Genomic DNA, 24250 nt, shown 5'->3' with positions numbered 1-24250 from the left:
GTTGAACGTGACTTCAGCAGATCGTATACCACTTCAATAACACCATACCTATTAAAAACATTAGGTTTATTTTCATGCTGATAGAAAAGTGAATGGACTCACTCAATACCTGGCATGAGAAGGAAGTGATGTGAGGGGCTGAGCCTTGCTGCTGGGGCGGGAATATTTTATGCGTGGGTTACGTGTGCGTGCGTGCGTGTGGCTCTACAAGATGGCAAAGTTGTTATGGCAGGTACAGTAGCGGTGTGCCTTACCTCAGCTAACATCTGCACCTGCGCGTGTGACAACTCCGTAACTGCAATCGCTGCAGTCATCTGAGGTCAGTGAACAGTGCAGGTGTTTGAATGGACGTTTGTGAATGAAGTTAAAAGCTTAATCTGCCAGTGTCGTGTTGCTAAAGTAGTTTGCATGAGCAGTGAAGCAGTGAATAAAGTGTGGGTCGAATAGTAGAAATCTACACTGTCTACTAAGTAATAATAGTGTAGGCATAAAGCAGATGAATAACTTTTGTCAACATCCTGTCCCTCCAGTGTGTACATACGGTGAGGCACAATGAGCCTGGCTCTTCATGATCTCCTGGCCTGCTGCAGAGCACTCGAGAATGACAAAGCTACAGAGAGGAAGGTGAAAAAGACGAACTACTGCCTATCAGTTGTCCAAATAAATGAATTCATAGGCGATTCAATGCACTTTAAATAGGTTAAACAACTCCCTATTTAGCATATTTTAAAATAACAGGATGCTAACTAACACTGTTGTCCAGTTATCATGGCAAAGCAGCCCAACACCAGTAACTACCACAGTTATCCTTTAATTCACTTCTTTTAGTTACTACCTTCAAATCACGGCTCTTCTTACCCTACAGTATTGAACTCAGTCAGAAGCTCAGATTGCACTGCGTATACATCTGCTGAGCATCAGCATCTGTCCTGCCCACTTGCAAATAAGATGCAATTTGCCTGTGGCTTGCACGACATCAATTTTGCACTTTATAAGTGTACAAAGGCAGTGCGATGAATAGCTGAAAGACTCTAAAATCAGTTATTTTTTAAAATAAAGGTTTATTTACTTTCCTGGCACAAGTAGCAACAAAAACAAAATAAGATCTGCCAGTCATCTTGGTATGTTGATAGTCTGTATAGCCCCTCAAGTTCTCAGTTGTGACACATTATATGTATTTATTGAACAGAATTTCAAATCCTGGTTCTTCCTGTTAAAATGGGGGGTTTTCTTATCGCTAAGTGCCTGCTCGTATTGGGTCGCTTGATTGTTGGGGTTTTCTCCAATACCGTTGGGTCTTTAACTTACAGTATAAAGAGCTTTGAAGTGAATTTTGTGGGGAATTATCCATAATTAACTAAACCTGAAATAGTTTTAATCAGTGCGGTGTAAATGCTTTTTATTTCATCTCGTTTTTATTATCAGAAAGAAGCTGAGCGCTTCAGACGGCTCCTCCGGTCTCCAGAGATTGTGCAGGAACTGGATCGTAACTCATCAGCTAAAGCAAAAGCCTCCAAGCAACTCACATGGGATGCTGTTTTCAGGTAACCTGCCTCAGAGTATTTGCAACCATATAAATACCAAATGTATATATCTATAAGGTGTTTCCAGAGAAGGTACTATTTTCTACCTTTTTGCATCTTTTGAAAAGTTCTTAAATAAGTATTTGTTCTTATTTCATATTCTGCAACATGCTCGTAACTCATAAATGATTTTAGCTAACATGTACCGGAACAAGTGGCTTCTATAAATGAACGCTCTTTATTCTGCTTGGCATTTTATTGCATCAGGTTTCTGCAGCGCTATGTCCAAAAGGAGACGGAAAGCATGCAATCAAGCAAATCCAACGTCACAGCAACCACGCTGGCCACGCGGCAGAAGAAGATGGCTGAAATATGCAGCCTGATCAAATACTTCATTCGCTGCGCTAACAAACGTAAGAGCAGGAGCAGGTTGCAATATGTTTCAGTTTTGGGTGAATGTATGTCGTAATAAATTAGGGAACATTCATATATCTTTATATTTATAAGTATCTTTCATTAATTCATCAGACACAGTAGAAAACATATTGAATGAACTGTGGGGACTGCAGTTAAGAGTGTCCTCTTCTTCCTCCAGGCGGGCCTCGTCTGAAGTGCAGTGAGCTGCTGAAACATGTGCTGGAGGTTCTGCAGAGTTCGTACTGCTGTTCAGCCTATGGAGAAGATTACAGCAGCCTCCTTGTAAAGGACATCCTCTCTGTCCGCAAGTACTGGTGTGACATCGCTCCACAGCAGTGGCAAAGTCAGTGGGCTATTTGGAGTTTTATTTTCTAAACATCAGGAAGCAGACAAGAGTAAGAACTGATGGATCTGTGTTTATTCTTGATCCTTAGATCTTTTGGACTTGTACTGTGGTTTGTTCAACTCCTCGTCCAGACCCATCAACCACGTTTTGGTGAGCAGAGTGATCCACACGGTGGTGCAGGGCTGCTGCATGCAGACCGATGGATTCAATGACACGCTGTTCAGCTTTTTCTCCAAAGCACTGCTTAATGTCAGGTGAAGACTTTTAACACTGTTTTAGATTTACGTTGAATAAATGTTCTGGTATTAGTCGCTAAATTTAAACACTATGCATTCTTTGTATCAATCGTATCAGGCAGGAGAAACACTTGGCTGTTTTGGAGCACCTCGTCTCAGCTCTGAACATCTTCTTGAGATCTGCAGCCATGAATTGTAGGATGAGGCTGTGTCGACTGGGAGAGGAGCTTCTGCCTTCCATACTGTACGTCTGGGCAGACATGAGGCCCAGTCCAGCTCTCAAAGAGGAGATTGTGGAGTTCTTCAACCTACAGATTTGTGTTCACCACCCCAAAGGAGCCAAGACACAGGATACAGGTTCTTCTTTTTAAAACTTCATTTTAAATGTTGGTTTCCAGCGTTTGTGGTTAATAGTGGTCGGAGGCCAGGCTTTATCGCAGGATCTACACTCACCAAACACTTTGTTAGGTACACCTTCCTTTCTGGTTCGTCTTCTGCTGCCGTAGCCCATCTGCTTTAAGGTTTGATGTCTTGCACATTTTGAGATGCTCTTCTTCACCTTGATTAAGACCATCCAACTACTTTGTTTTAAGAAGGGCATATTTGAGTTTCCTATCTCTTACAGCAATATAACCTTTCTCCTCTAATCTCTGACATCACAAAAGCATTTTCGCTTAGACCACTGTCACTCGCTGGACATTTCCTCTTTTTTGGATCATTTTCTGTAAACTGCAGACATGGTTATGTAGGAAAATCCCAGCAGATCAGCAGTTTCTGAAACACTCAGACCAGCATGTCTTGCAACAACAAGCATGGTACATTCAAAGTAATTAAATCAGCTTTCTTCCTCATTCTGATGCTCAGTTTGCATTTGGGGGGTTAAGGAGGTAGAGCGGACTGGAAGGTTGGTTGTTGGATCCCTGTCTGCTCCCACTTCCAACCTTCTTTCTGGGCAAGATACTGAATCTCGGGTTGTTCCCGATGCATTCCAGGCTGATGCATTCATTGGTGTGTGAGTGTGTGTGTGAATGTTAGATAGAAACCAGTAGGTAAGTAAAAAAGTTTAATTTAAATTGATCGCAGTGCATCTTTCAAATTTCACTGGTAAAAACATCAAAAATATAAACTTTTGCAAAGCTGTGGCTGAACTCAAGGTTTGCGTTCATTTGTTGGCAGTAATTATTTAAACGTCATGAACATAAATATTTGAATATCCTTAAATAAATAACCAATAACTGGTGGCTGCTCTCACTCATACTGCAGGTGCACATGCTGAGGACTGGTCCAAGTGGCGGAGTCTGCTGTACAACCTCTACAACGCGTTGGTCGGGGAGATTGGTCACATAGGCAGCAGAGGGAAGTACGTCACGGGGACCAGACACATAGCCGTCAAAGACAATCTCATTGAGCTTACGGCTGACATCTGTCACCAGGTAAGAAAGCTCGAACGTCATGTATGCACCAAGCGCATCAAGGTTCAGCTTCGCTCAAAAGTGCGGTGAGGAAGCTCATTAGAGGAGGGTGTCTGGACACATTTAATCCTTTAAACGCTCTTACGTTTCTTTGCTGTAGCTGTTTAATGATGACAGTGACACCCACATCGTGGATGTCACCCAGGCCTCCATCAGAGCCACACAGATGGGCAGTCCCACCCACGGAGCTGCCAGCAAGCGCCGGCGTATCGAAATGGGCTGGGAGGTCCTCCGTGAGCATCTGCAGCCTCAGCACAGTGACTTTGATGTCATACCGTGGTATGATAATCACAGCACAAATAATATAAACACATTTTCAATTTAAATAAAGATGATTACTGGGTAGAATGACTTTTAAATCAGTGTTATTGCTTTTTATTTTATGGGGCATCAACTCTGCCTTGAGACACGGAGGACTGCTGTGCTATCAGCGTCACATAAAGACATTCCCGTCTTTTATTTCCTCTCTCAGGCTGCAAATCACCACAGCGCTCACCTCTAAGTACCCATACATGGTGCCTGGACGGGAGCTGGTCTCACTGCTGTCAGTGTTGCACCAGCTCCTGGCAGAGCAGCGGAGGGGAGAGAGGGGTGTGTATGTGCTGCGCTGTCTGAGGGAGGTGGCCCGGTGCCAGGCTCGCTACCCAGAGAGAGCCCAGTTCTACAGGACGGAGCTGGGAAGGCTCTGGGTTAAGGTATGGGGCCTGGCAGTGCGTGGGGTCAGCTCGTCCCCGACAGAGTCCCTCAGCCTGGACCTGCTGGCCTCCATCATCCAGGGAGGACTGATTAATGTGGACAGAGACTTTTGGAAGCTTTTATCTGGATCTGTATGCAAACCGTCCAAGTGAGTTTCTCTCTTTTTTCATTGCAACAGTAGTTTTCTTTAATTACACAAAAGATACTAATCTGATTCGATTCCTCGTACGCAGGAGTGCTGCACTCTGTCTTGCCCAGGCCCTGCTAAAGTGTCCGGTCCCAAAAAGTCTCATCTCAGCATCAGGCTGGGACTTTGCGGGGGCCACAGAAGGAGGCACATCACCTAATCTGAAGGAGAGCTTCATAGCTTGGATGCTGATGAGCGACCAGAGTGATGAGTTGGAGGACAGCTCCAGACCTCACCCCATCATTTGCAGGTTGGCAGGTTATACACTGATGTTAATATTTGTAGAAGGTGCTTTTATATTCAAAAGATAAGATGTTCCAGTTAAAAAAGTGTTGTTTATGGGATTCTTTTTTCTGTTTGCACAAACTCCAAAACTCAGAAAATTGAACCTTACTTCATATTTTTCCTTTGTTTCTGGATTTTTTCCTAGAATAAAGTTTATCTTGTATTATTGCATTTGTATTTAAGATAAAACCTAAACTTTTCTTTTAATTGCAGAGACTTTCCTCACAATCTTATAGCAAACATCTTGGTCTCTCTTACTCTGAAGGACGCCAGAGTCGGCCTAAAGTTTCTGCTGGGTACTCATGGCATAGAAAGGTGAGGGGAATTCTTTTATTTTTCAACCTCTTTTATTACTATATACAATTTCTAGCCATAACCTGTAATATACAGCCAGTTTCTGCACTGCATCTCTCTCTGCCCTCTCTTGCTTTGAGATTTGGGAATTAAACTAACCCTCTTTGCAACTCTTTTCTCTTCAAAGTGCCTTTTCTCAAGAGCAAATACCCTCTGATGCCAAAGACAACCTGGAACAGATCGAGAGACTGTACCAGCAGTTCAGCTTCAACACGTCGCCGTCAGAAGTCCGCAGATTTGACCAGTCGGCGAGGACGGCGTCGGCCGACAGCCGGTTTGCTGCTGTCCCCGGCCTCAGAAACAAGTTGGAGCAGTCCCTGCTCTGCGTGGCTGACAATTTACTCAACTGCTTCTCTCCTGAAGTGAGTTGAAGTCGGATGTGTGTGCGCGTATGAATGTTGTTTTGCATGGTAAACAATGACATCTATTGTTTTGGACCCTCGACAGTCTCAGTCCACTCCTCCAGAGTGTCTGGTGCGTTGTTTCAGTCAGCTGACCGCTGTTTTGGCAGCTTACGTCTCCACTGGGTTTCTGACTGAGGAGGAGGCCTGCCGATCGCAGCTCTTCGGTAAAGCAAAGGTAATCAGTTATCTAAAGTCATAAAATCTGATTCCAGCCTGGCTGAGAACCCTTGTTTGTCATATTGAAAGTTGAAATGAAATATCAGCCCCAGCTTTAAAGTTTTCGGGCTGTTCTTGCTCATAGGCCCTCGCCCAGGACTTCAGCGGGTTTGTTTCAGGGGTGAAAGTAAAAATGACAGAGGAAGGGACCATGTGCACCCTGAGGTCTGTTATGAAGCTTTGCACACAGTCTGCCAGCAGAAAAAACAAGGTGACAAAGCTTTTCTTCTAGAAAAACAACCATATCTCTTAAAGTCAAAGTCAGGCATTGACAGTGGATTTTAACTACTTTTGTGATCATTCTGCAGGAAAATATTTGTCCCACCTCCTCTGGTTTCTTTATAATGATTCTGCCAGCCAGCCTCCTCAGCGAGCTGGCGGAAATCTGCAAAATGTTGGTAAGCGACAGAAAGAGCATGTCACAGATTTAAAAGACACAAAAGGAAAAACCTTAATGTGAAAAGCAGGCTTGTGAAATCAAGCTCTCTTCTTTTTCCCTTTAGATAAGCACTGCTGCCAGGAGAGTCGCTGTCATGGATGAGGATGACCCCATGGATGATGAGTGGGAAATGACCAGAACTCAGCAAGGCCATGATGTTGACTTGTTTGATGATGGTGAAGAGCCCCAGAGCAGCACCAACGGGAACCACAGGCCCAAAGGAGACAACACCGAGACTTCCTGCGGCCCAGGTATGTCGGGTCCTTTCCTGGTTTGTTCCTTTCTTAAAAACACAGACAGCTAAATAAAAAATTAGCACGTTTCATAGACATTGCTCGCTACCTTGCAGGTGCGAAAAGCCTTCTATCAGAAGATCATCTGGCACAGCAGGACCTGGCTCTCCTCGCAGTGTTGGAGTTCCTGTGCGAGTGCGGCTCGGTCCAGCCCGTCCACGGCCTGCTTTTCAAACCCCAGGAAGTGCGGCGCAAGCTGCTGCTGCTGGTGGAGCAGATGGACTTCAGTAAAGCCCTGCACCTCAACATGGTAGGCAGCAGCAAATTTGGAGGATCACCGTGGCAACCCTTTAGCCAGAAACACTCATCTTATCTGGTTTTCTTGCAGTATCTCATCCTGCTGAAGAAGCTTCCTGCTGAGGACTCGCTCTCCCCGGAGGAATTTGACTCGCTGCTCCGTCCTCTGGCGTATGAGAACCTTTCTCTTACTCGTATTTGTTAGACACATTCAATCTGCACAATGTGAATTAATGTGTCTGTGGTAATAAATAGATGTATTTGTTGCTGTCTTCACAGGGACCTGTGCTCTCTGTATCGTCAGGACCAGGAGATCTGTGCTGCTGTACTGATGAGTTTGTTACCCTCCATAAAGAGCCTGGGGAAAACCCATCACATGCCAGAGGAGATGAGACATGTGCAGGGATCCTTGCTGAAAGTGGTGTCCGGATTCTGGTTAGAAGCATGTTTTTACACCATTAATAGATGAACTGGCGGCTCTTTAAAAAAGATTACATTTACATACACGATTTCAATTGTTGATAGAGAAGTCAAGTGTAAAATTACCTTCTTTTGAAATTTGAAATTCTCTTAGAAATTCTATTGTAGTCAGAACTGTTACTAATGCTCCTATTGTACTGCGTTTCAGTTTCCTGAGCCATACAGGTAAATGCGTGGCATCTGTGCGAGCTGCTTTAGTGCAATGTCTGGTTGCTCTCCTGGAGGTAAAATCTACGATTAAGCAACAGTGTTGCTGTTTTTACTGCCTGTAAAAGTGTCCCATTACTGCAGCAGCTCTCGTTGTCACTGCTTTTGACTTTTCTTGTTCTTTTGCGTTTGCTGTCATTTCGGCTTGGTTAGGCCGACCCATGCTGTAAGTGGGCCGTCCTGAGCATCAGAACCTCTGACGGAGAGGAAGACCATCCCGTGTCTGCTGTCCTTCCATCTCACCTCGCAGACGCACACCACCAAGTCCGCATGCTGGTAGCCGTTTCAGTGGAGAGGTACGCTTCCTCCGTCTTTTACCACTAATAAACATAAAGCAAGACCAAGATCAGACAGATAAATATGTGCTCGCTGGTATTGTGTCTCCAGGCTGTTTCTGGACATGAGCTCAGAGCAACCAGATAAGAAGAAGATGCTGCCACTAAAACACCAGCAGAAAGCCTTTGAGAATGTTTACTTGAAGGCTCAGGAGGGGATGAAGCTTCCGGTAAGACCGAGCAGCATTACCACATGTCAGCAACTCTTTGCGATTGTACACACACACACACACACACCGACTAACGTATTGTTTGTGCAATCGCACACAGAGAGGCTGCTCTTCTGAGGACCGGGAGGACGAGATGTTCAACCGCAAGGCCACCCTGCTCAAGAGCTTGTCAGTCGTACTGTGCTGTAGCCCCGTGTGTGAAAAACAGTCCCTGTTTGCACTCTTTCAGTCTTATAAAGAAAACGATATTGAAGAGCAGCTCATTAAAAAGGTAACAAGCTACTTGAATGCAATTTTGCTTTTACAAGGTCTTGATGCATTGTAAAAGTGAGGTAACACGTGCTTTGGATAACTACTCTGACGCAGATTAATACTGCACCGTATGTCACTATGGGCCATTTTACTGCCAGTAAGAGGTGGGATTTTTGCGACTGACTCTATTGCATGTGGATTTATGGGAGTTCCTTTTTCAAGGCGCAGAATAGAGGGAGGAGAATATTTTAAGCATGCAAACTGATTTACTGTGGTTTAGTAATCGTCTAGGGTGACATGATTTGTCCTGTCCTCTTTTTCACCTCAGATGTTGTGCAGTGTCTCCAGAGCGCTGGGCTACAGGAGCGTAAAAACATTCGTCAGCTCTCACCTGAACTACCTGGTGGCCGAGTGGCTCGCACAGAGACAGTCTGACGACCGCTACACTCTTGGATCTTTCCCCTACAGTCTACTGGATCATGACACAATCCAAGAGTTCTATAAGTGAGAAAACAAGCTCATCTTTGCGTCACTGAGTCACATTTCCTTCTGCTATAGTTACATTAAGCTGGTGTTTTTTGAAATCAAGTGTATTAGGACTGAGCATCCTTTTCCAATACCCTTAAAGCTCTTCCTACCCAGTGCTGATCCCCCGCCTGGTCTTCCTGGATGACTTTGAGCAGGTGAAGTCTATCGGCAGGTCTCTTGACAAAGACTGGAGGGACTTACTGGCAGACTGTTTCCCAAAGATCATGGTCAACATTTTGCCATACTTTGCACTGCCGGGCCAGGACTCGCAGGTTGCACAGCAGAGAGAGAAGGCTAACATGGTGTATGACCTGCTCAAAGATGCCAGCTGTCTGGGTAAACAGGTAACACCAGCTTGTATCGACAGTACTCAAGACTTTTGCTTGTCAGTCCTAAGATCTGAGAAAATGTTATTAAGGTCAAACGCTTGGCTGAACAAGCCATAGTCAAATGATTTTATATACTCTAAAATTCACCTTCTCACATGTGTCCACAGCAAATCGACAGCCTGATCCACAGTAACCTGGCTGACATTGTAGTGGAACTGCTCATGACTCTGTATGAAGGAAGTGGAGCTGAAGAAGACAGAGGAGACCTGAAACGCTTTATTGGGTATTGGGATATTTGTCCTCTAGTAGTTGTTTTTTTTATTTCCTTTTACTGTTCATTCATCTAAATACTCAGTATGGTAACAAATGGACGTCAAAATCAGTGTTTAATATCTCTCAGAGAGCTAGACCCGGTACCAAATCCACCATACTTCAGCTCATATGTCATCAAAGCTACACTGGACTACCTCAGCAAGTGCCACGGTGCCAACCACAAGTCACTGGTAGCCATTCTGTCAAAAACCCCGGTATGATGTCTCATATATCGTCACCCAGTCAAACTTTTTTTGTTTTGATAATAGTCACAGTGTTCCGTTTTCTGTTCTATGTGCAATGATGTTACATCTGTCTGTAGATTTCTATCCAGAGGATTCTGCTGGCCGTGTGCGAAAGAGCAGCGGAGACGACCAACAGCTACGAACGGCACCGCATCCTCCTCATGTACCATTTGTTCGTCAGCCTGCTGCTCAGGGAGGTGAAGGACGGTCTGGGTGGAGCCTGGGCCTTTGTTCTCAGAGATATAATCTACACGCTCATTCACCATATTAACAGCAGGTTGGTGCACTCGCAGGCAGACTTACACACTGGTGTGAATCCTGAGTAAGTCAATCAGATGATATTATATGAAATTAAAGTTAAAGGCCCACAGATGTGGAACACGTTACCACTAGAAATAAAAAACAATAAGTGATTTTAAAATTTGTAACGCCAAGATAAAATCATAACTTAAACCAAAGCAAGTCTGATCACTTGTAATCACTGAAATTGGTCCTTTCCCATTCTTAATGGCTGTTTTTAAGTGTTTATATGTATATATAGAAGTTGTTGTTATCCTTTTTCATATATATATATATATGTATATATGTGTGTATATATATATATATATATATATATATATATATATTTATATATATATGTGTGTGTGTGTGTGTGTGTATATATATATATGTGTGTGTGTATATATATATATATATATATATATATATATATATATATATATATATATATATATATATATATATATATATATATATAAAAAAGCAAAAAATCAGTCATTTTTTATACTATTCCTGTTCTGCTATTATCATTATTATGATTGTTGTTGTTTTCTAGCATTACCCGGTATCTCGATACCGCTAAAAATTGAGCTAACTTAGCTACATTAGTAGCGCGGTTTTAGGCTAGGTTACAGAACAGTTTTTCTACATTTCACACATATTGTGCTGTACATACATAAACACTGTTTTCCTGCTGTTCACAGACCAGTTCCGTGTGATGAGGTTTCTACCCGCAGCCTCGCTCTGTGCTGTGACCTGCTGGCCTCCGTGTGTCACGTGTCCCTGCAGGTCTGTGATGATGCTCTGGGCTGCCACCTACAGGTCATCATTGGAACTCTAACTGCTCAGGTGACCAGCCGACCCTCCATCTCAGAGCAGGTAAGTGATTGCATGCCAAAGCGTGGTGTTCGTTGAATGTATTTAGTACACAGCATGCAGTTCAAAACTTTTGGGCCGCCCATAATTTCTTAATATTTTGATAGGAAAATGGGAAAGACAGTTTTTAGGAATACCACTTCTTGTTTTTCAATTTGGTTTCAATTCAGTTTTATTTACACAAATCACAACAACGGTCGTTTTAAGGTGGTTTATATTGTAAGGTAGACCCTACAATAGTATATACAGAGAACAACCCAACAATTTTATGAACCCCTTTGAGTAAGCACTTTGGCAACAGTGGGAAGGAAAAACTCCTCTTTAACAGGAAGAAATCTCCGGCAGAACCAGGCTTGGGGAGGGGCTCCATCTGCCGAGAGCGGTTGGGGTTAGGGGAGGAAGACAATCTGGGTCTTTTTGTGCACAGACAGAAGGATGGACTGTTTGCTGATAACAAACTCTTCTTTATTTCATATCTTTGTCTTAGAATAACTGTGGCTCCTTTTCAGTGTGCATGATTTTGATTTTGAATCCTCTTTTTGCCCTGAAGGTGCTGAGTCTGCTGCAGTTTCTTGTCATAGAAAATCAGCAGACGTTAAAGGAAGCAATCAGAGGGTTGGAGCCTTTCCCTAATATCCCTGAATTCAGAGAGCTGCGGGCTGTACAGCACAAACTCAAATATAACGCTGGCACCTTCAGTCTGAGACAGGTAAAAGCAGCAAATACATGTGTAAATATAATGTCCTCACTTTAAAAGTCTATTTAGATCTTCTCTCATCATATTGATACGGAGAGTAATGAATTTTTAATTATCCCCCCTGCAGGAGATCGCCCACTTCCTGTCAGTGACGTCCTGTGACTCCTTACCTCTGACTAGACTCGAGGGGTTAAAGGAGCTCACCAGACAGCTGCATGACAACAAAGGACAGATCAGAGAGCTTCTTAAAGAGTGCCACGGTATGATGCTAAAGGAGGAAGAGTGGTTTCTGTGTGAGAACGATTGCATGTAAATGTTTTCCATCCGTGTCGTCCTTTTTAGCCGACGCGAGCGACAGTGTGCTGGTGAAGTTGGTCCTCAATCTGCTGCAGCTCTGTAAACTAGCAGCCGGCCACCCTGGAGGAGCTGACATTCAGGGTAAAACAAATCAAAGCTGTGTTGTCTTCCATGTCAACAGTTTGATAAGATTCCGTTTGGCAGTGCTCTCATAGCTCAGTCCTTGTGCTGCAGAGGCGGCAGGCAGCTGTTTAGGAGAACTGGGCCCAGTAGACTTGTCCAACATCGCCCTTCTCCATGGCAGAGACCCCCTGTATGAAAAAGCCGTCTCCCTCTTCGAATCCACCGAGTCTCAGTGTCTGTACATCGTCCTCAACTGCACGAACGACGCGCTCACTCAACAGCAGTACGCTGACTCCTCAGATTCTGTAGCTATCAGGTTTTAACTCATGATGATGGAAAAGCTGATGTGCTCTGTGCTGTGGTTGTCTGCCAGAATCGAGGTGAGACAGGCAGCAGCTCAGTGCCTGAAGAACATCCTCGCAACTCAGTCAGGAGTCGACTTCTGGGAGCAACACAAAGGGAACAGAGACCCCATGCTGACTTACCTTAACCCATTCAGAACAGCCAAGAATAAGGTGGGTTTTAGATATTTGTGCGTGTGTCTGCAAGTTACCTCACGGGAGCTCACAGCAAGCTCATGCATCTGATTACTGGCTGCCATCCATGGTCAGGCGGTTGCTGTGGCTGCCAAGGAGAGCACAGAGGCCAGAGGAAACCTGAAGAGCCAGGAGTTCTGGATTCCCCAGGCGGGCAGCCATAAGAGCTGGCTGAAGGCTCTGTGCACAGCGCTGCTGGACAGCGGAGGGGTCAAGTGTGAGGCTCTGCTTTTGTCCCGACCACTCTGCCTGGTGAGTTATCCTAAGAGCTGTGTAGAAGTCGAATGGCTACATTACTTAATTTGTGTTTAATTAGTTAACATTTGTAGTCATATACTGAATGTCAGTACAGCCTACTCCACCTTATTCCTTCTGTGTCGCTCCATTATTCTCTCCATGTTTAGGTGTGGGTGGACTGCTGTCAGAGGTTACTGCCTCTCATCATTCACTCCATTCTTCTGGATGACTCCGATGGGTCGTTTAGGGACTTGCTCTCCTCCCACATTCAGGACTTTTTCAGCTTTTGTTGCAGAAGCGCTCAGGCCTCGAGTCGCTCCGCCACTCCTCTCACGTCTGACTCTGGTCAGTTTGAATCTGTGACAAATATTATTGATCCTGTTCCTTATATTTTGACAGTGGACGATAGATCATATTTAGTGTTTGTTTGCTTTGAGATGAGGGTCTATGTTATTCTCTGCAGAGTCCGACACTGCGAGCCAGGGCGTGCATGATAAGACCTCTCTGCGTACCATGCTTGCAGTTATTGACTACCTCAGACACCAGCAGAGGCCACTGGAAGCTGACGGGTTTGTAGTCAGATATTATTCGATTGGACCTGCTCTTGTCTCTGCCCCAGTAAACCTGCTGTAGTATGAATGTAGAGCTTTGCCTTCTTGCAGTAAATCCTTTGGCACAGTGTGCGACTCAAACTTCTGGCTGGATCTGAACTACCTGGAGGTGGCCAAAGCCGCTCAGTCCTGCTCAGCTCACTTCACCGCCCTGCTGTACACCGAGATCTACGTGGACAAGATCAAAGCTAACATGGAAGAAAGTCGCAAGTATGCAGCGGCTTCATTTAAACAGTAACAGGAAAAATAACTTTATCCAGCTTTTCATTTTTGATCCATTCATTTCCTGTAACTGCAGAACCAACTCCAGAGCAACGCGGAAAATAAATTTCGAAGAGAACAGCCAGACCTTCACGATCTCCAGCCTGACCGAGAAGAGCATAGAAGACACCAATATCAGTCTGCAGGTTGGTTCTTCGTGCTGCACACATAGTTACACAGGCTGCTTTGTTTTCTAAATGACAACATCAGGTCAAAAATATGGGAGGAAAAAAAAGACAGCCTCTTTTGGCAACCAGGAAATGCATTGCCGTCGAAGCTGATCTTGCATTTTGTTGTATCATCATTATCACGCATCAGCTATTTTATCTGTTTTTAAAAGACTTTCTTGTTCTCCTCTCATTTTTGCATATTTATAGGAGCTGCTGATCGAGGTGTATCGCAGCATCGGGGAGCCGGATAGTCTGTATGGCTGTGGTGGCGAAACCATGACCAGCCCCCTGACAAGGTAGAAAATTTCAGTTAGATCTTTCACACGGTCACTTATTCCTCATTAGGCTTCAGTCATTATCAGATCTGCTGATGCCGTTTTGCCACGTGAATTCACAGGATTCGCACCTACGAACATGAAGCTATGTGGGGAAGGGCCCTGACCTCCTACGACCTTCACTGTACCCTTCCCGAGGTCACTCGGCAAGTGGGCATCGTGGAGGTATGATTGAAATGATACTATGACGAACCACTTCCTCCAAAGAATGTTTTAGATTGAAATCTTTTAGCTTTTAGCACAGTTTCTTTAATCTTATGCCGACAGGGTTTGCAGAACTTCGGTCTAAGCAGCATCCTGGCCACCTACATGAGGGGTCTCGAGAGCGAAGGGGTCGAGTGGGGAGCTGAGCTGCGAGATCTTCGCTTTCAAGCAGCCTGGAGGAACACCCAGTGGGATTTTGAGCTGTCAGAAAGGTGAGGGAAGCATCTGCTGCATGAAACGCAACTAGAATCTCACAGTTAGAAGCTAATTATTTTTTTCTCCAATGTCTTGCTGTTGCAGGAGTGAGAAATCCAATCCTGGCTTTCACGAATCTGTGTTTTGTGCCCTGCAAGCACTCAGGAATAAGGAGTTCTCCATATTTGATGAAACTCTGAAACAGGCCAGGTGCGGTGGACAAAATATGGAGTTTTACCCTCTGGTACGACAGCTTTATTTCTGCTTTATAACGCGTATGCATTTCTTCAGGGGTGCCGAGGTGGAAGAGCTACGCAAAGGCAGTCTGGAGGCCGTGTCATCTCTGTATCCAGCCCTCAGGAACCTGCAGAGCGTCAGAGAGCTGGAGAGTGTTAAAGAGCTGTTCTCCAGGTGACTCAGACAGAAGCATACCACACAGTCAGTAACACACGGGACGCCTCCTCTGGACTTATTCATGTTTAAACTCTTTTTTCTTTTTCTTTTTTTTACATCAGACCCTTCTCAGACCTCATCCTGAGAGAAGTTTACAGCCAGTGGCGGCACCACTCTCAGCTCCTCGTTGACAGTGACTTTGCTTTAGTGGAACCCATCCTAGCCGTCCGCTCTGTGGCCCAGCACACCCTGTTGTCCAGGGTGGGAGAGCCCGACAGCAGCCAGTACCTCAGCTCTGTTCTCACTGACCATCTCATGGACTTGTGCCGGTTAGCTCGCAAGGCCGGAAACACACAGGTAACATCCACAGATCCACAGGGGAAGGTTTGAAGCACTGTTTTCCTTTCATTTACCACGTGAATATCATATGAAGGTTGCCTCTAACCTCTATCCAGCTGGCAGAGCGTGCAGTCTACCAGATGAAGCAGCATGCCGGCGGTGGAAGGACATTGGCGTCGCTACCTGTGTCGTCGTGGCAACTGGAGGAGGCCCAGGTTTTCTGGGCAAAGGGAGAGCAGGGTCTGGCTCTGGGCCTGCTGAGACAGATGATACACAGCCTAGAGAAAAAGGTCAGACGGGCACATAACGCTGTGTTGTAACTAATGCAAAACAGTAAGATTAGCTAAGTTCAATCCAAATACCAAGATGGGTTATTGAGCTGGTTTGATGTGTGTTGCACAGGTGGATTTAAATCCTGCGTTAACACCAGTCTACACCGAGTGCCTCAGGCTGTGTGGTAACTGGCTGGCAGAAACCTGCCTGGAAAGTCCTGGAGTCATACTGGAGAAGTACCTGGAGAGGGTAGGAAGAAGCTTTTGGCATGAGCAGTCGAAGCTTTATTAAAAGATTAAAAGGGCAGAATTGTGGCTTGTTATCACCCATCTGAAGCGTTTTCACAAGTGTGGAGTGTCCATAGTTCCTGGAATTAACAAAGTGGCTCCGGTTAAGAGTTATTTTCTGGTATTTTCTTTTCGTGTGAAGAAGAGCGACCAAAACAGGAATCTTAAAGGTCTCAAACGCCCTAAAATCTACACACACAGCTGGGATCGCCTAGAGAAATGAATGGTTTATTACCCGTCGGCCTGGCAGCATGCGGGCCTTCATACGCACACACCCTCACATGAATAATTTATTTATGTCCAGACAAATTAGGAGCAGGCGAAGACATAAATATTAAACGTCTGCAAGTTTACACTTTATGTCCTTTGGCTACGCCAGATTCATATAGACAAAATTAAATAATTCATGTGTGTGTCTGTGTGTGTTTTATACGTCTGAATCGGGTCACAGTTTTGTAGTGACATTTTTTTGTGCATCTGGTTAAATCTTGTTTTACTTTTTTTTTTAATGTTTGTGTTGATACCTGTAAATTTTGCCTGATTTTTGTTTCCTCACGTGAGAACAGCCCTGTACTGTTGAATTAATAAAGGTCTCATCTCTGCTCAGGCAGTGGAGGTGATAGAGGGGGAATCGGGACTTCAGGACTCCAGGCTCCAGAACCAGCGGACTGAGGCATTTTTATCTCTGGCCCGCTTCTCTGATGCTCAGTACCAGAGCATCGACAAATACATGAACTCGTCTGAGTTTGAGAACAAACAGGCCCTGCTGGAAAAGGCCAAGGAGGAAGTGGGCTTGATAAAGGAGCATAAAGTGACCTCCAACAGGTTGATTTGCACATTTACAGCTCGATGTATTGCATTTAAGCTGAGGTCCAGTTACAACCAAAGAAAAAGTGAAGGCCTGTTTCCAGCCTGTCTTTGTCCAACTTCACAGGTACACAATAAAAGTGCAAAGAGAGCTGGAGCTGGATGAAAAAGCCCTGTCCAACCTGCGGACGGACAGAAAGCGCTTTCTGTGTAAGGCTGTGGAGAATTACATCCAGTGTCTGGAGCAGGGTGAGGAGCACGACACCTGGGTCTTCCGGCTGGCTTCCCTCTGGCTGGAAAATGCTGACATTAAAGATGTGAATGAGATGATGAAGGTCAGTAAAACGTTCACATATCTGCACTGAATCTTACAAATATAATCATCTGACAAAGCTTTTTGTTTCTGTGTTAACAGAAAGGGGTGAAACAGATCCCGTCCTACAAGTTTCTGCCTCTCATGTATCAGCTGGCCGCCCGCATGGGAACCAAGATGGCAACTGGCGTCGCAGAGGATACGGGATTCCACGATGTCCTCAATGAGGTAACGCGGCTCTTTTATTCATTATTGTGAGCAGAAACCGCATTATATAAAAGGTTTGCTGCAGCCACGTCCAGTTTATTATTTGTACTCCTCCTTCCTCATAGCTGATATGCCGAGCATCTCTGCAGCACCCTCACCACACGCTCTTTATCATCTTCGCCCTGGTCAATGCCAACAAAGACGAAAACTTTTGCAGGTCCAGGCAGTCTAAGAGTGCTACGCGACAGCTCTCGCAGTTTGATCTGGTGAGTGTGATGTTTCCATCCGTTTTACACGATTCTCTCCATCATGCGGAGCTTAAATATGACACGTCGATTGTCACGGTGAAAAAAACTCATGTTTAACACATTTGCATTAAACGAGGACAGTGCTGTTGCGTTTTGAAACTTTGGGTGTGTTAAATTTTGTAACATGAGAAACAAAAGAAGCACCTGGTGTGTTTGTTTGTTTGTTTGTTTTTTTTAAACTGTTTACATGTTCTCCCTCATTCAGGAGCGTTCGGATGTCGCTCGGAAGATCATCGCCACCATCAGGAAGAAGCGAGCCGAGATGATCCGAGGGATCGAGCGCCTGTGCGATGCCTACATCACCCTGGCTTACATGGATGCCAGCAGACACAAAACAGAGAAGAGTGAGTTATGCTTTATTCACTCGCTGGCCACTTTATTAGGTGCACCATGTTAGGAGTGGGTTGAATCATCTTTTTGAATCAGAGCTGCTTTAATTCTTCGTGGCACAGATTCAGCAAGGCGCTGGAAAGATTTTGCTCCATGATGTGAATCTTTGGTTTCACCAAATGCCAAAGGTGTGAGTACAGTGAACTCATTGTCATGTTTAAGAAACCAGTTTGAGATGATTTGAGCTTTGTGCCATGGTGCCTTATCCTGCTGGGAGCAGCCGTTAGAGGATCAGTACACTGTGGTCATGAAGGGATGAAGACTTTTCTGCTCATAGTTGCTCAGGTCCACTCAGCTGTTTATTTGCTAGTAGACCTAACATTCTACAGTTATACACACTCAGAGGTCGTGAGTATATGTTATGGTTGTGTGCATTAAATGTCCGCTGCTTAGACATCCTTTGTGTCCTTGTTTGGTTTCAGAGGCCATCCCCATCCCCGCTGATCAGCCCATCATGCAAATTAGAGACCTTGAGGAGGTCACCATACCCACAATGGAAATTAAGGTAAAATACAACTTAAAAACATACAGAGAGAGAGAACTTTGCTGCTTTCAGACTTTATATAAAGTTTTGTTATTTAAGTGTTACTGGGGTGATCCATGTTTAGTGTATAGTGTCATTTTTTGATTGGTTTGATTGAATTATTTGTCTCATATTTATCGTGTAAACAGGTGGATCCGTCCGGTGGTTATGAAAACCTGGTGACTGTCAGGTCCTTCATGCCACACTATCATCTGGCCGGAGGAGTCAACCTGCCCAAGATCATCGACTGCGTCGGCTCTGACGGCAAAAGCAGGAGACAGCTGGTCAAAGTAAGCGTGCGTGCGTTTGTGCGTGTCTTACGTGTGCTTTTGACGTCGGGGTTTTTTTTGTCTTTCAACAAATCTCTTCTCGTGTGCCATTATAGTCTGGCCAGCCCTGACGGGAAGGTGCTCACAATTTAAACTTGAGTTTTTTTCCATTTAGCTTTGGCCATTGCTAATGATTAATCCTGTTTTTGTACCAGGACAAACAGGCTTTCACTCCTTTATAATGAAAACAATCGTTAGCAGGCTGTGTGTTTGTGTGTGAGAGCATGCTTGTGTTTGCTGACACGTTTGACAGTCAATTGAAGGCTAATGATTTACCACTTTGGAGAGTCGTGGTGAAACTTAATAGTTTTGTATCTGTGTGCTTGTTTTGCATTAATATTAAACTCACAACAGTCAGCAGCATTATACGGCCTGGGAGTTTGACTCAGCAGCTGACAAAATAAGATGAAAGTGGAAAAAAAACCAGGAGAGTTGAAACTGTGTGTTTGATTTGGTGGTGAAAAAAAAGCTCTACAGCGCAGCATCGCTATGTTTTGCATGGTAGTGTTATATCGATTCAGGGCAAGCAAACACCTCAGTCACACGAGTAAAAATAGGTCAGCAGCCACTCGCCTAGCTTGGGAGTCAATGCACCTACTGCTCCGATTACCACGGGGACCACTGTTACCTTCACCCTCCACAACTTCTTGAGCTCTTCTCTGAGCCCTTGGTACTTCTCCAGCTTCTTGTGTTCCTTCTTCCTGATGTTGCTGTCATTCACTATACCTCCATCGATCACTACGGACGTCTTCCTCTGCTTGTCCACCACCACTATGTCCGGTTGGTTAGCCACCACCATTTTTGCCCGTCTGTGTCTGGAAGTCTGACAGGATCTTAGCTCGGTCATTCTCCACCACCCTTGGGGGCATCTCCCATTTTGACCTCAGGACTTCCAGGTTATACTCGGCACAGATGTTCCTGTACACTATGCCGGCCACTTGGTTATGGCGTTCCATGTATGCCTTGCCTGCTAGCATCTTGCACCCTGCTGTTATGTGCTGGATTGTCTCAGGGGCATCTTTACACAGCCTGCACCTGGGGTCTTGCCTGGTGTGATAGACCCCAGCCTCTATGGATCTTGTGGTCAGAGCTTGTTCTTGTGCTGCCATGATTTGTGCCTCTGTGCTGTCTTTCAGTTCAGCTTTGTCCACTGGTAGGATTTCTGGATGCTCTCCACTTCCTCTATCTGCTGGTGGTACATAGCATGCAGGGGCCTGTCCTTCCATGAGTGCTCCTCCTCTTTCTTGTGTTTCTGCTGCCTGAGGTATTCAGTAGAGGTATTCACAGGTGTTGATAGCTTGGATCTTGTTCTTCCCACTCAGCTGACTCCTCAGGACTTGCCTTACTGGTTGCTGTTCCTGTTTGTTTCTGTTTGCCTTTAGGATTCCCAGGTACTTGTAGCTGTCCTCAATGTCAGCGATGTTGCCTTTTGGCAATTCTGACTACTTTCCCTCTCTTCGTTACCATCCGACTACGCTTCTCCAATCCGAATGACATTCCAATGTCGTTGCTGTAAATCCTGGTTGTGTGGATCAGTGAATCAATGTCTCGTTCACTCCTAGCATACAGCTTGATGTCATCCATGTAGAGGAGGTGGCTCACAATTCCTCCATTCCAGTTTCATTCGGTATCTATAGCCAGTCTATCTACATATACATATATAGAGAGGATATTGGATTGACTGCAGTCACTCTCAGAGAGCTCTTTGAAGGTTTGTAAATAGCTGCTGTCTAATATATAAATGCAGACAGATTGCCAACATGTTGCCATCAGTCTGAATGAGTCTTTGTCAATGACATCAACTCGAGGAGACGCGACCCAACTTGGCCACCAGCTGGTTGTATTGTGGTTATTTTCCTATAGGTTGCACATTTCTCGTAAATGTGAATTCTCTCTGTTTTCGATGGTTTTTCACAGTTATTTACTGTATTACCAAAAACAGATTGCATGTAATTGCCAACTTGACCCAATTCAGTCACAGACAGCAGCAGACTCTGACAGCAGGTTTCATTGGCAGGTTCCATATGTGTGAAAGTCTCATTTTGCAGCAAAAAAATTACTTTATCTTATTGAATTAAAGTTTTACTCTGAGGAAATAATTTGTGGTTGAAAAGAGGTGATAACTTTCATATATCATGTGATATCATTGTGTTGTGGGTTGTGTGGTGATTCCCACTCAAAGAGATTTACAAAAATTCTCCTCCTCATGTACATTTCAGTACAATATTGTGTTTCCTTTAAAAACTCTTGAATTAGCTTACAGTACTTCTACACCTTTTCCCCATCATTCAGAAAATTCAAAATGCACAAATATTTTCTACTACTTTTTACCAGATATTTCCCACCTCACTAGATTCATGTCACATGTAGTCATTAAAGCACGGGTATCGAACTCCAGGCCTCGAGTGTCGGTGTCCTGCATGTTTTAGATGTGTCCTTGATTCATCACGGCTGATTTAAATGGCTAAATGACCTCCTCAGCATGTCTTGAAGTTCTCCAGAGGCCTGGTAATGAACTGATCATTTGATTCAGGTGTGTTGACCCAGAGTGAGCTCTAAAACCTGCAGGACACCGGCCCTGGAGGCCTGGAGTTTGACACCCCTGCATTAAATTGCATTCAACTTCAAAGTAGTTCCTCCAAAGTTGTCTTGCCTGAAACTCAGAGGAACTATCAACTGAAGAATTCAGCCATTAACAAATGAATGACTGCAAACGTCATAAAACTCCCAGTGTCCTACAGAACTCAGTCTGTCTGTTCTTGTTTTGTTTCTATGGCTGTGAAGCAGTTTGAGCCCTCACACGTGATACTGGGCTGTACAAATACACTGAACTGCACTAAAATAAAGGATCGTTGTGATGATTTTGGTCAAGTCACCTGTGAGTGATTTTAGTGTTTTAATGCAAACAGGGTCAGGACGACCTGCGACAGGACGCAGTGATGCAGCAGGTCTTCGGCATGTGCTCCATGCTGCTGCAGCGCAATACAGACACACGCAAGAGGAAGCTCAACATCAGACGATACAAGGTTCCCCGATAGACGCACATCTGTGGCACTGCTTCACATTTGCTTTCATCTCTTTTTCCCTTCGTTGCTTAAAAAAAATTTGTCATATACTTGATTCCAGGTGGTGCCTTTCTCACAGCGCAGTGGCGTGTTAGAGTGGTGCTCTGGGACGGTGCCCATCGGGGAGTTTCTGGTGGAGCCCAATAAAGGAGCTCACAAACGCTTCCGACCCCAAGATTGGGCCAGCCTAGCCTGCCGGAGGAAGATGTTGGTATGGCGGTGCTGACAGGAAAACACTTGCAACATGGCAACACATGCTTGCTATGGGTTCAGAACTCACAGCTGTAGTTTTTGTTGGGCTGTCACTGCAGGACGCTCAGAGACTTGCATTCGACGAGAAGCTGCAGGCCTACAACGAGGTGTGCACGAAGTTCAGGCCGGTCTTTAGGTATTTCTGCATGGAACGGTTCCTGGATCCCGCAGTGTGGATGGAGAAGCGGCTGGCTTACACTCGCAGTGTGGCCACCTCCTCTATAGGTACACGTCTCACAGAGTAAAGCTCATTATGTACTGTAAATACAAGATGCCACAAACCGAAGGGCGACATATAATTGATGTGACTTGAAACTAAAGTGTTGGTGTTGATTATTATTAAGGTGATTCATGGATCCCGGTTTGCTTTGTACATAAAACACCACCTTTCACCTCAGCGTGTCAACATTTTGTTCTCAGTTGAAGTCCAGAGTTGAAAGAAAACATTTATCAGTCATGACACAGAATTAAAAAATATACATTAAATATACACACAACGAGATTTCATATTATCTCCAAACGACGATCCAGTAATTGTAAAAACAAACCTTCTGTTTTCTGTTTTGTGTCCACAGTCGGCTACATCGTGGGTCTGGGTGACAGACACATCCAGAACATACTGATCGACGAACAGACTGCAGAACTGGTGCACATCGATTTAGGTATTCTTACACCAAGAAGGTCACTCTTTGTTTCAGAAAATGTTTTTTTTTCCTCCAGTGTGGATGCCCCTTTTTCTTCACTGTGTGTGTTTTTGTTGTTGATGTTTTAAAGGTGTGGCCTTTGAGCAAGGCAAGATCCTCCCCACCCCTGAGACTGTCCCCTTCAGACTCTCCAGAGACATTGTGGACGGTATGGGCATCACTGGAGTGGAGGGAGTTTTCAGGAGGTTAGCTCACGATTATGCTCAGATGTTGCTCTTATTTGTCAGCAGTGGTCTGGGACCTTCAGGCCCTTTTATACTCATACATGGAAAACTGGAAGTAAAGACTCTGTGACAGAGCACGGCAGGCAACATGACAAATTTGAATCAGACATGAAAATATAAACTGAAGTGGAGGTGGGTTGCAAAGTGGCTTGCAGTAAAAATCGACCCCCTGTCAATTCTGAGGTTTTACAGGACATAATAAAAAAATGATCTGATCCTTTTATTGCATGAGTAGCTAATCACCATTGATTGATGAGTTTCCTTCACGATTAATAAAGTTTTATAATTTGAAATAGCATATTACATTGTGTCATTAAACAAACTTCCTCATTAATCTTTTCTCAGACCACAGATTAAGATTCATGTTGGGAAATCTGTTGCTATTTAGACATTTTAAACATTTAGCACTATAAATAATCTGAACCCTGCTTTCCCTTTCAGATGCTGTGAGAAGACGATGGAGGTGATGAGAAGTTCTCAAGAAGCTCTGTTGACTATTGTGGAGGTAAAATCATGCTCTAAATATTATGTTTTATTCCATAACTTCATATTAAGGAGTGCTTTTGTAAGTTTCTGTGTCTTTGTGCGTTTTAAATAGGTGCTGCTGTATGACCCTTTGTTTGACTGGACCATGAACCCCCTGAAAGCTTTTTACCTGCAGCATGACGAGCAGCAGGAGCTCAACGCAACGCTAAGCTCCACTATGGGGGGAGATGACATAGACAACAGCCGTAAATCCAGGTAATCAAGGAGAGAAGTGTCAGAATCGGAGCTGGCGAGGTTTTGTGTGTGTGTTCAGGCTCTTCCCCTCATATTCTTTCCAGCAGTGACAGTCAGAGCTTCAACAAGGTGGCGGAGCGGGTGCTGCTGCGGCTGCAGGAGAAGCTCAAGGGAGTGGAAGAGGGAACGGTGCTCAGCGTGGGAGGACAGGTCAACCTGCTCATCCAGCAAGCCATGGACCCCAAAAACCTTAGCAGACTTTTCCCAGGATGGCAGGCCTGGGTGTAGACTGGAAAAAAGTGATATCAGGGAAAAAGTGCAAAAAAAAAGAA

General features: G+C 44.6%; 1 protein-coding gene across 2 annotated transcripts; it reads left to right on the top strand.

Annotated features, from left to right (window-relative positions):
• The first annotated feature begins 171 nt into the window (after positions 1-171).
• LOC308400777 (serine-protein kinase ATM-like) lies at positions 172-24250 on the top strand. Of its 2 annotated transcripts, none has more exons than XM_080888742.1 (63): positions 172-319; positions 531-624; positions 1426-1544; positions 1791-1936; positions 2119-2283; positions 2375-2540; positions 2641-2879; positions 3786-3955; positions 4095-4273; positions 4467-4838; positions 4924-5127; positions 5376-5477; positions 5644-5878; positions 5964-6095; positions 6222-6347; positions 6445-6534; positions 6640-6826; positions 6925-7118; positions 7197-7276; positions 7385-7540; positions 7734-7809; positions 7946-8088; positions 8180-8297; positions 8398-8568; positions 8878-9053; positions 9178-9421; positions 9574-9689; positions 9807-9933; positions 10041-10240; positions 10947-11121; positions 11669-11827; positions 11943-12075; positions 12158-12253; positions 12347-12518; positions 12609-12750; positions 12847-13023; positions 13176-13353; positions 13472-13577; positions 13671-13829; positions 13918-14026; positions 14258-14346; positions 14448-14550; positions 14653-14801; positions 14890-14994; positions 15076-15195; positions 15300-15534; positions 15633-15806; positions 15919-16038; positions 16684-16901; positions 17011-17218; positions 17299-17424; positions 17529-17669; positions 17917-18055; positions 18524-18606; positions 18774-18914; positions 21863-21979; positions 22080-22229; positions 22330-22495; positions 22846-22932; positions 23045-23159; positions 23640-23703; positions 23797-23939; positions 24026-24250. In XM_080888742.1, the coding sequence occupies exons 2-63, from the start codon at positions 553-555 to the stop codon at positions 24204-24206; spliced, it is 9285 nt and encodes a 3094-aa protein (XP_080744868.1). In that variant the 5' UTR covers positions 172-319; positions 531-552; the 3' UTR covers positions 24207-24250. The 2 variants fall into 2 exon arrangements, with proteins under 2 accessions (XP_080744868.1, XP_080744867.1); XM_080888741.1 differs by having other exon boundaries at positions 24023-24250.

The sequence above is a fragment of the Rhamphochromis sp. 'chilingali' genome (assembly GCF_963969265.1).
Source record: "Rhamphochromis sp. 'chilingali' genome assembly, chromosome: 8".
Lineage (NCBI taxonomy): Eukaryota > Metazoa > Chordata > Actinopteri > Cichliformes > Cichlidae > Rhamphochromis > Rhamphochromis sp. 'chilingali'.
Note: the sequence above shows the minus strand (reverse complement) of the source record. Positions and strands in the feature narration are given on the sequence as shown.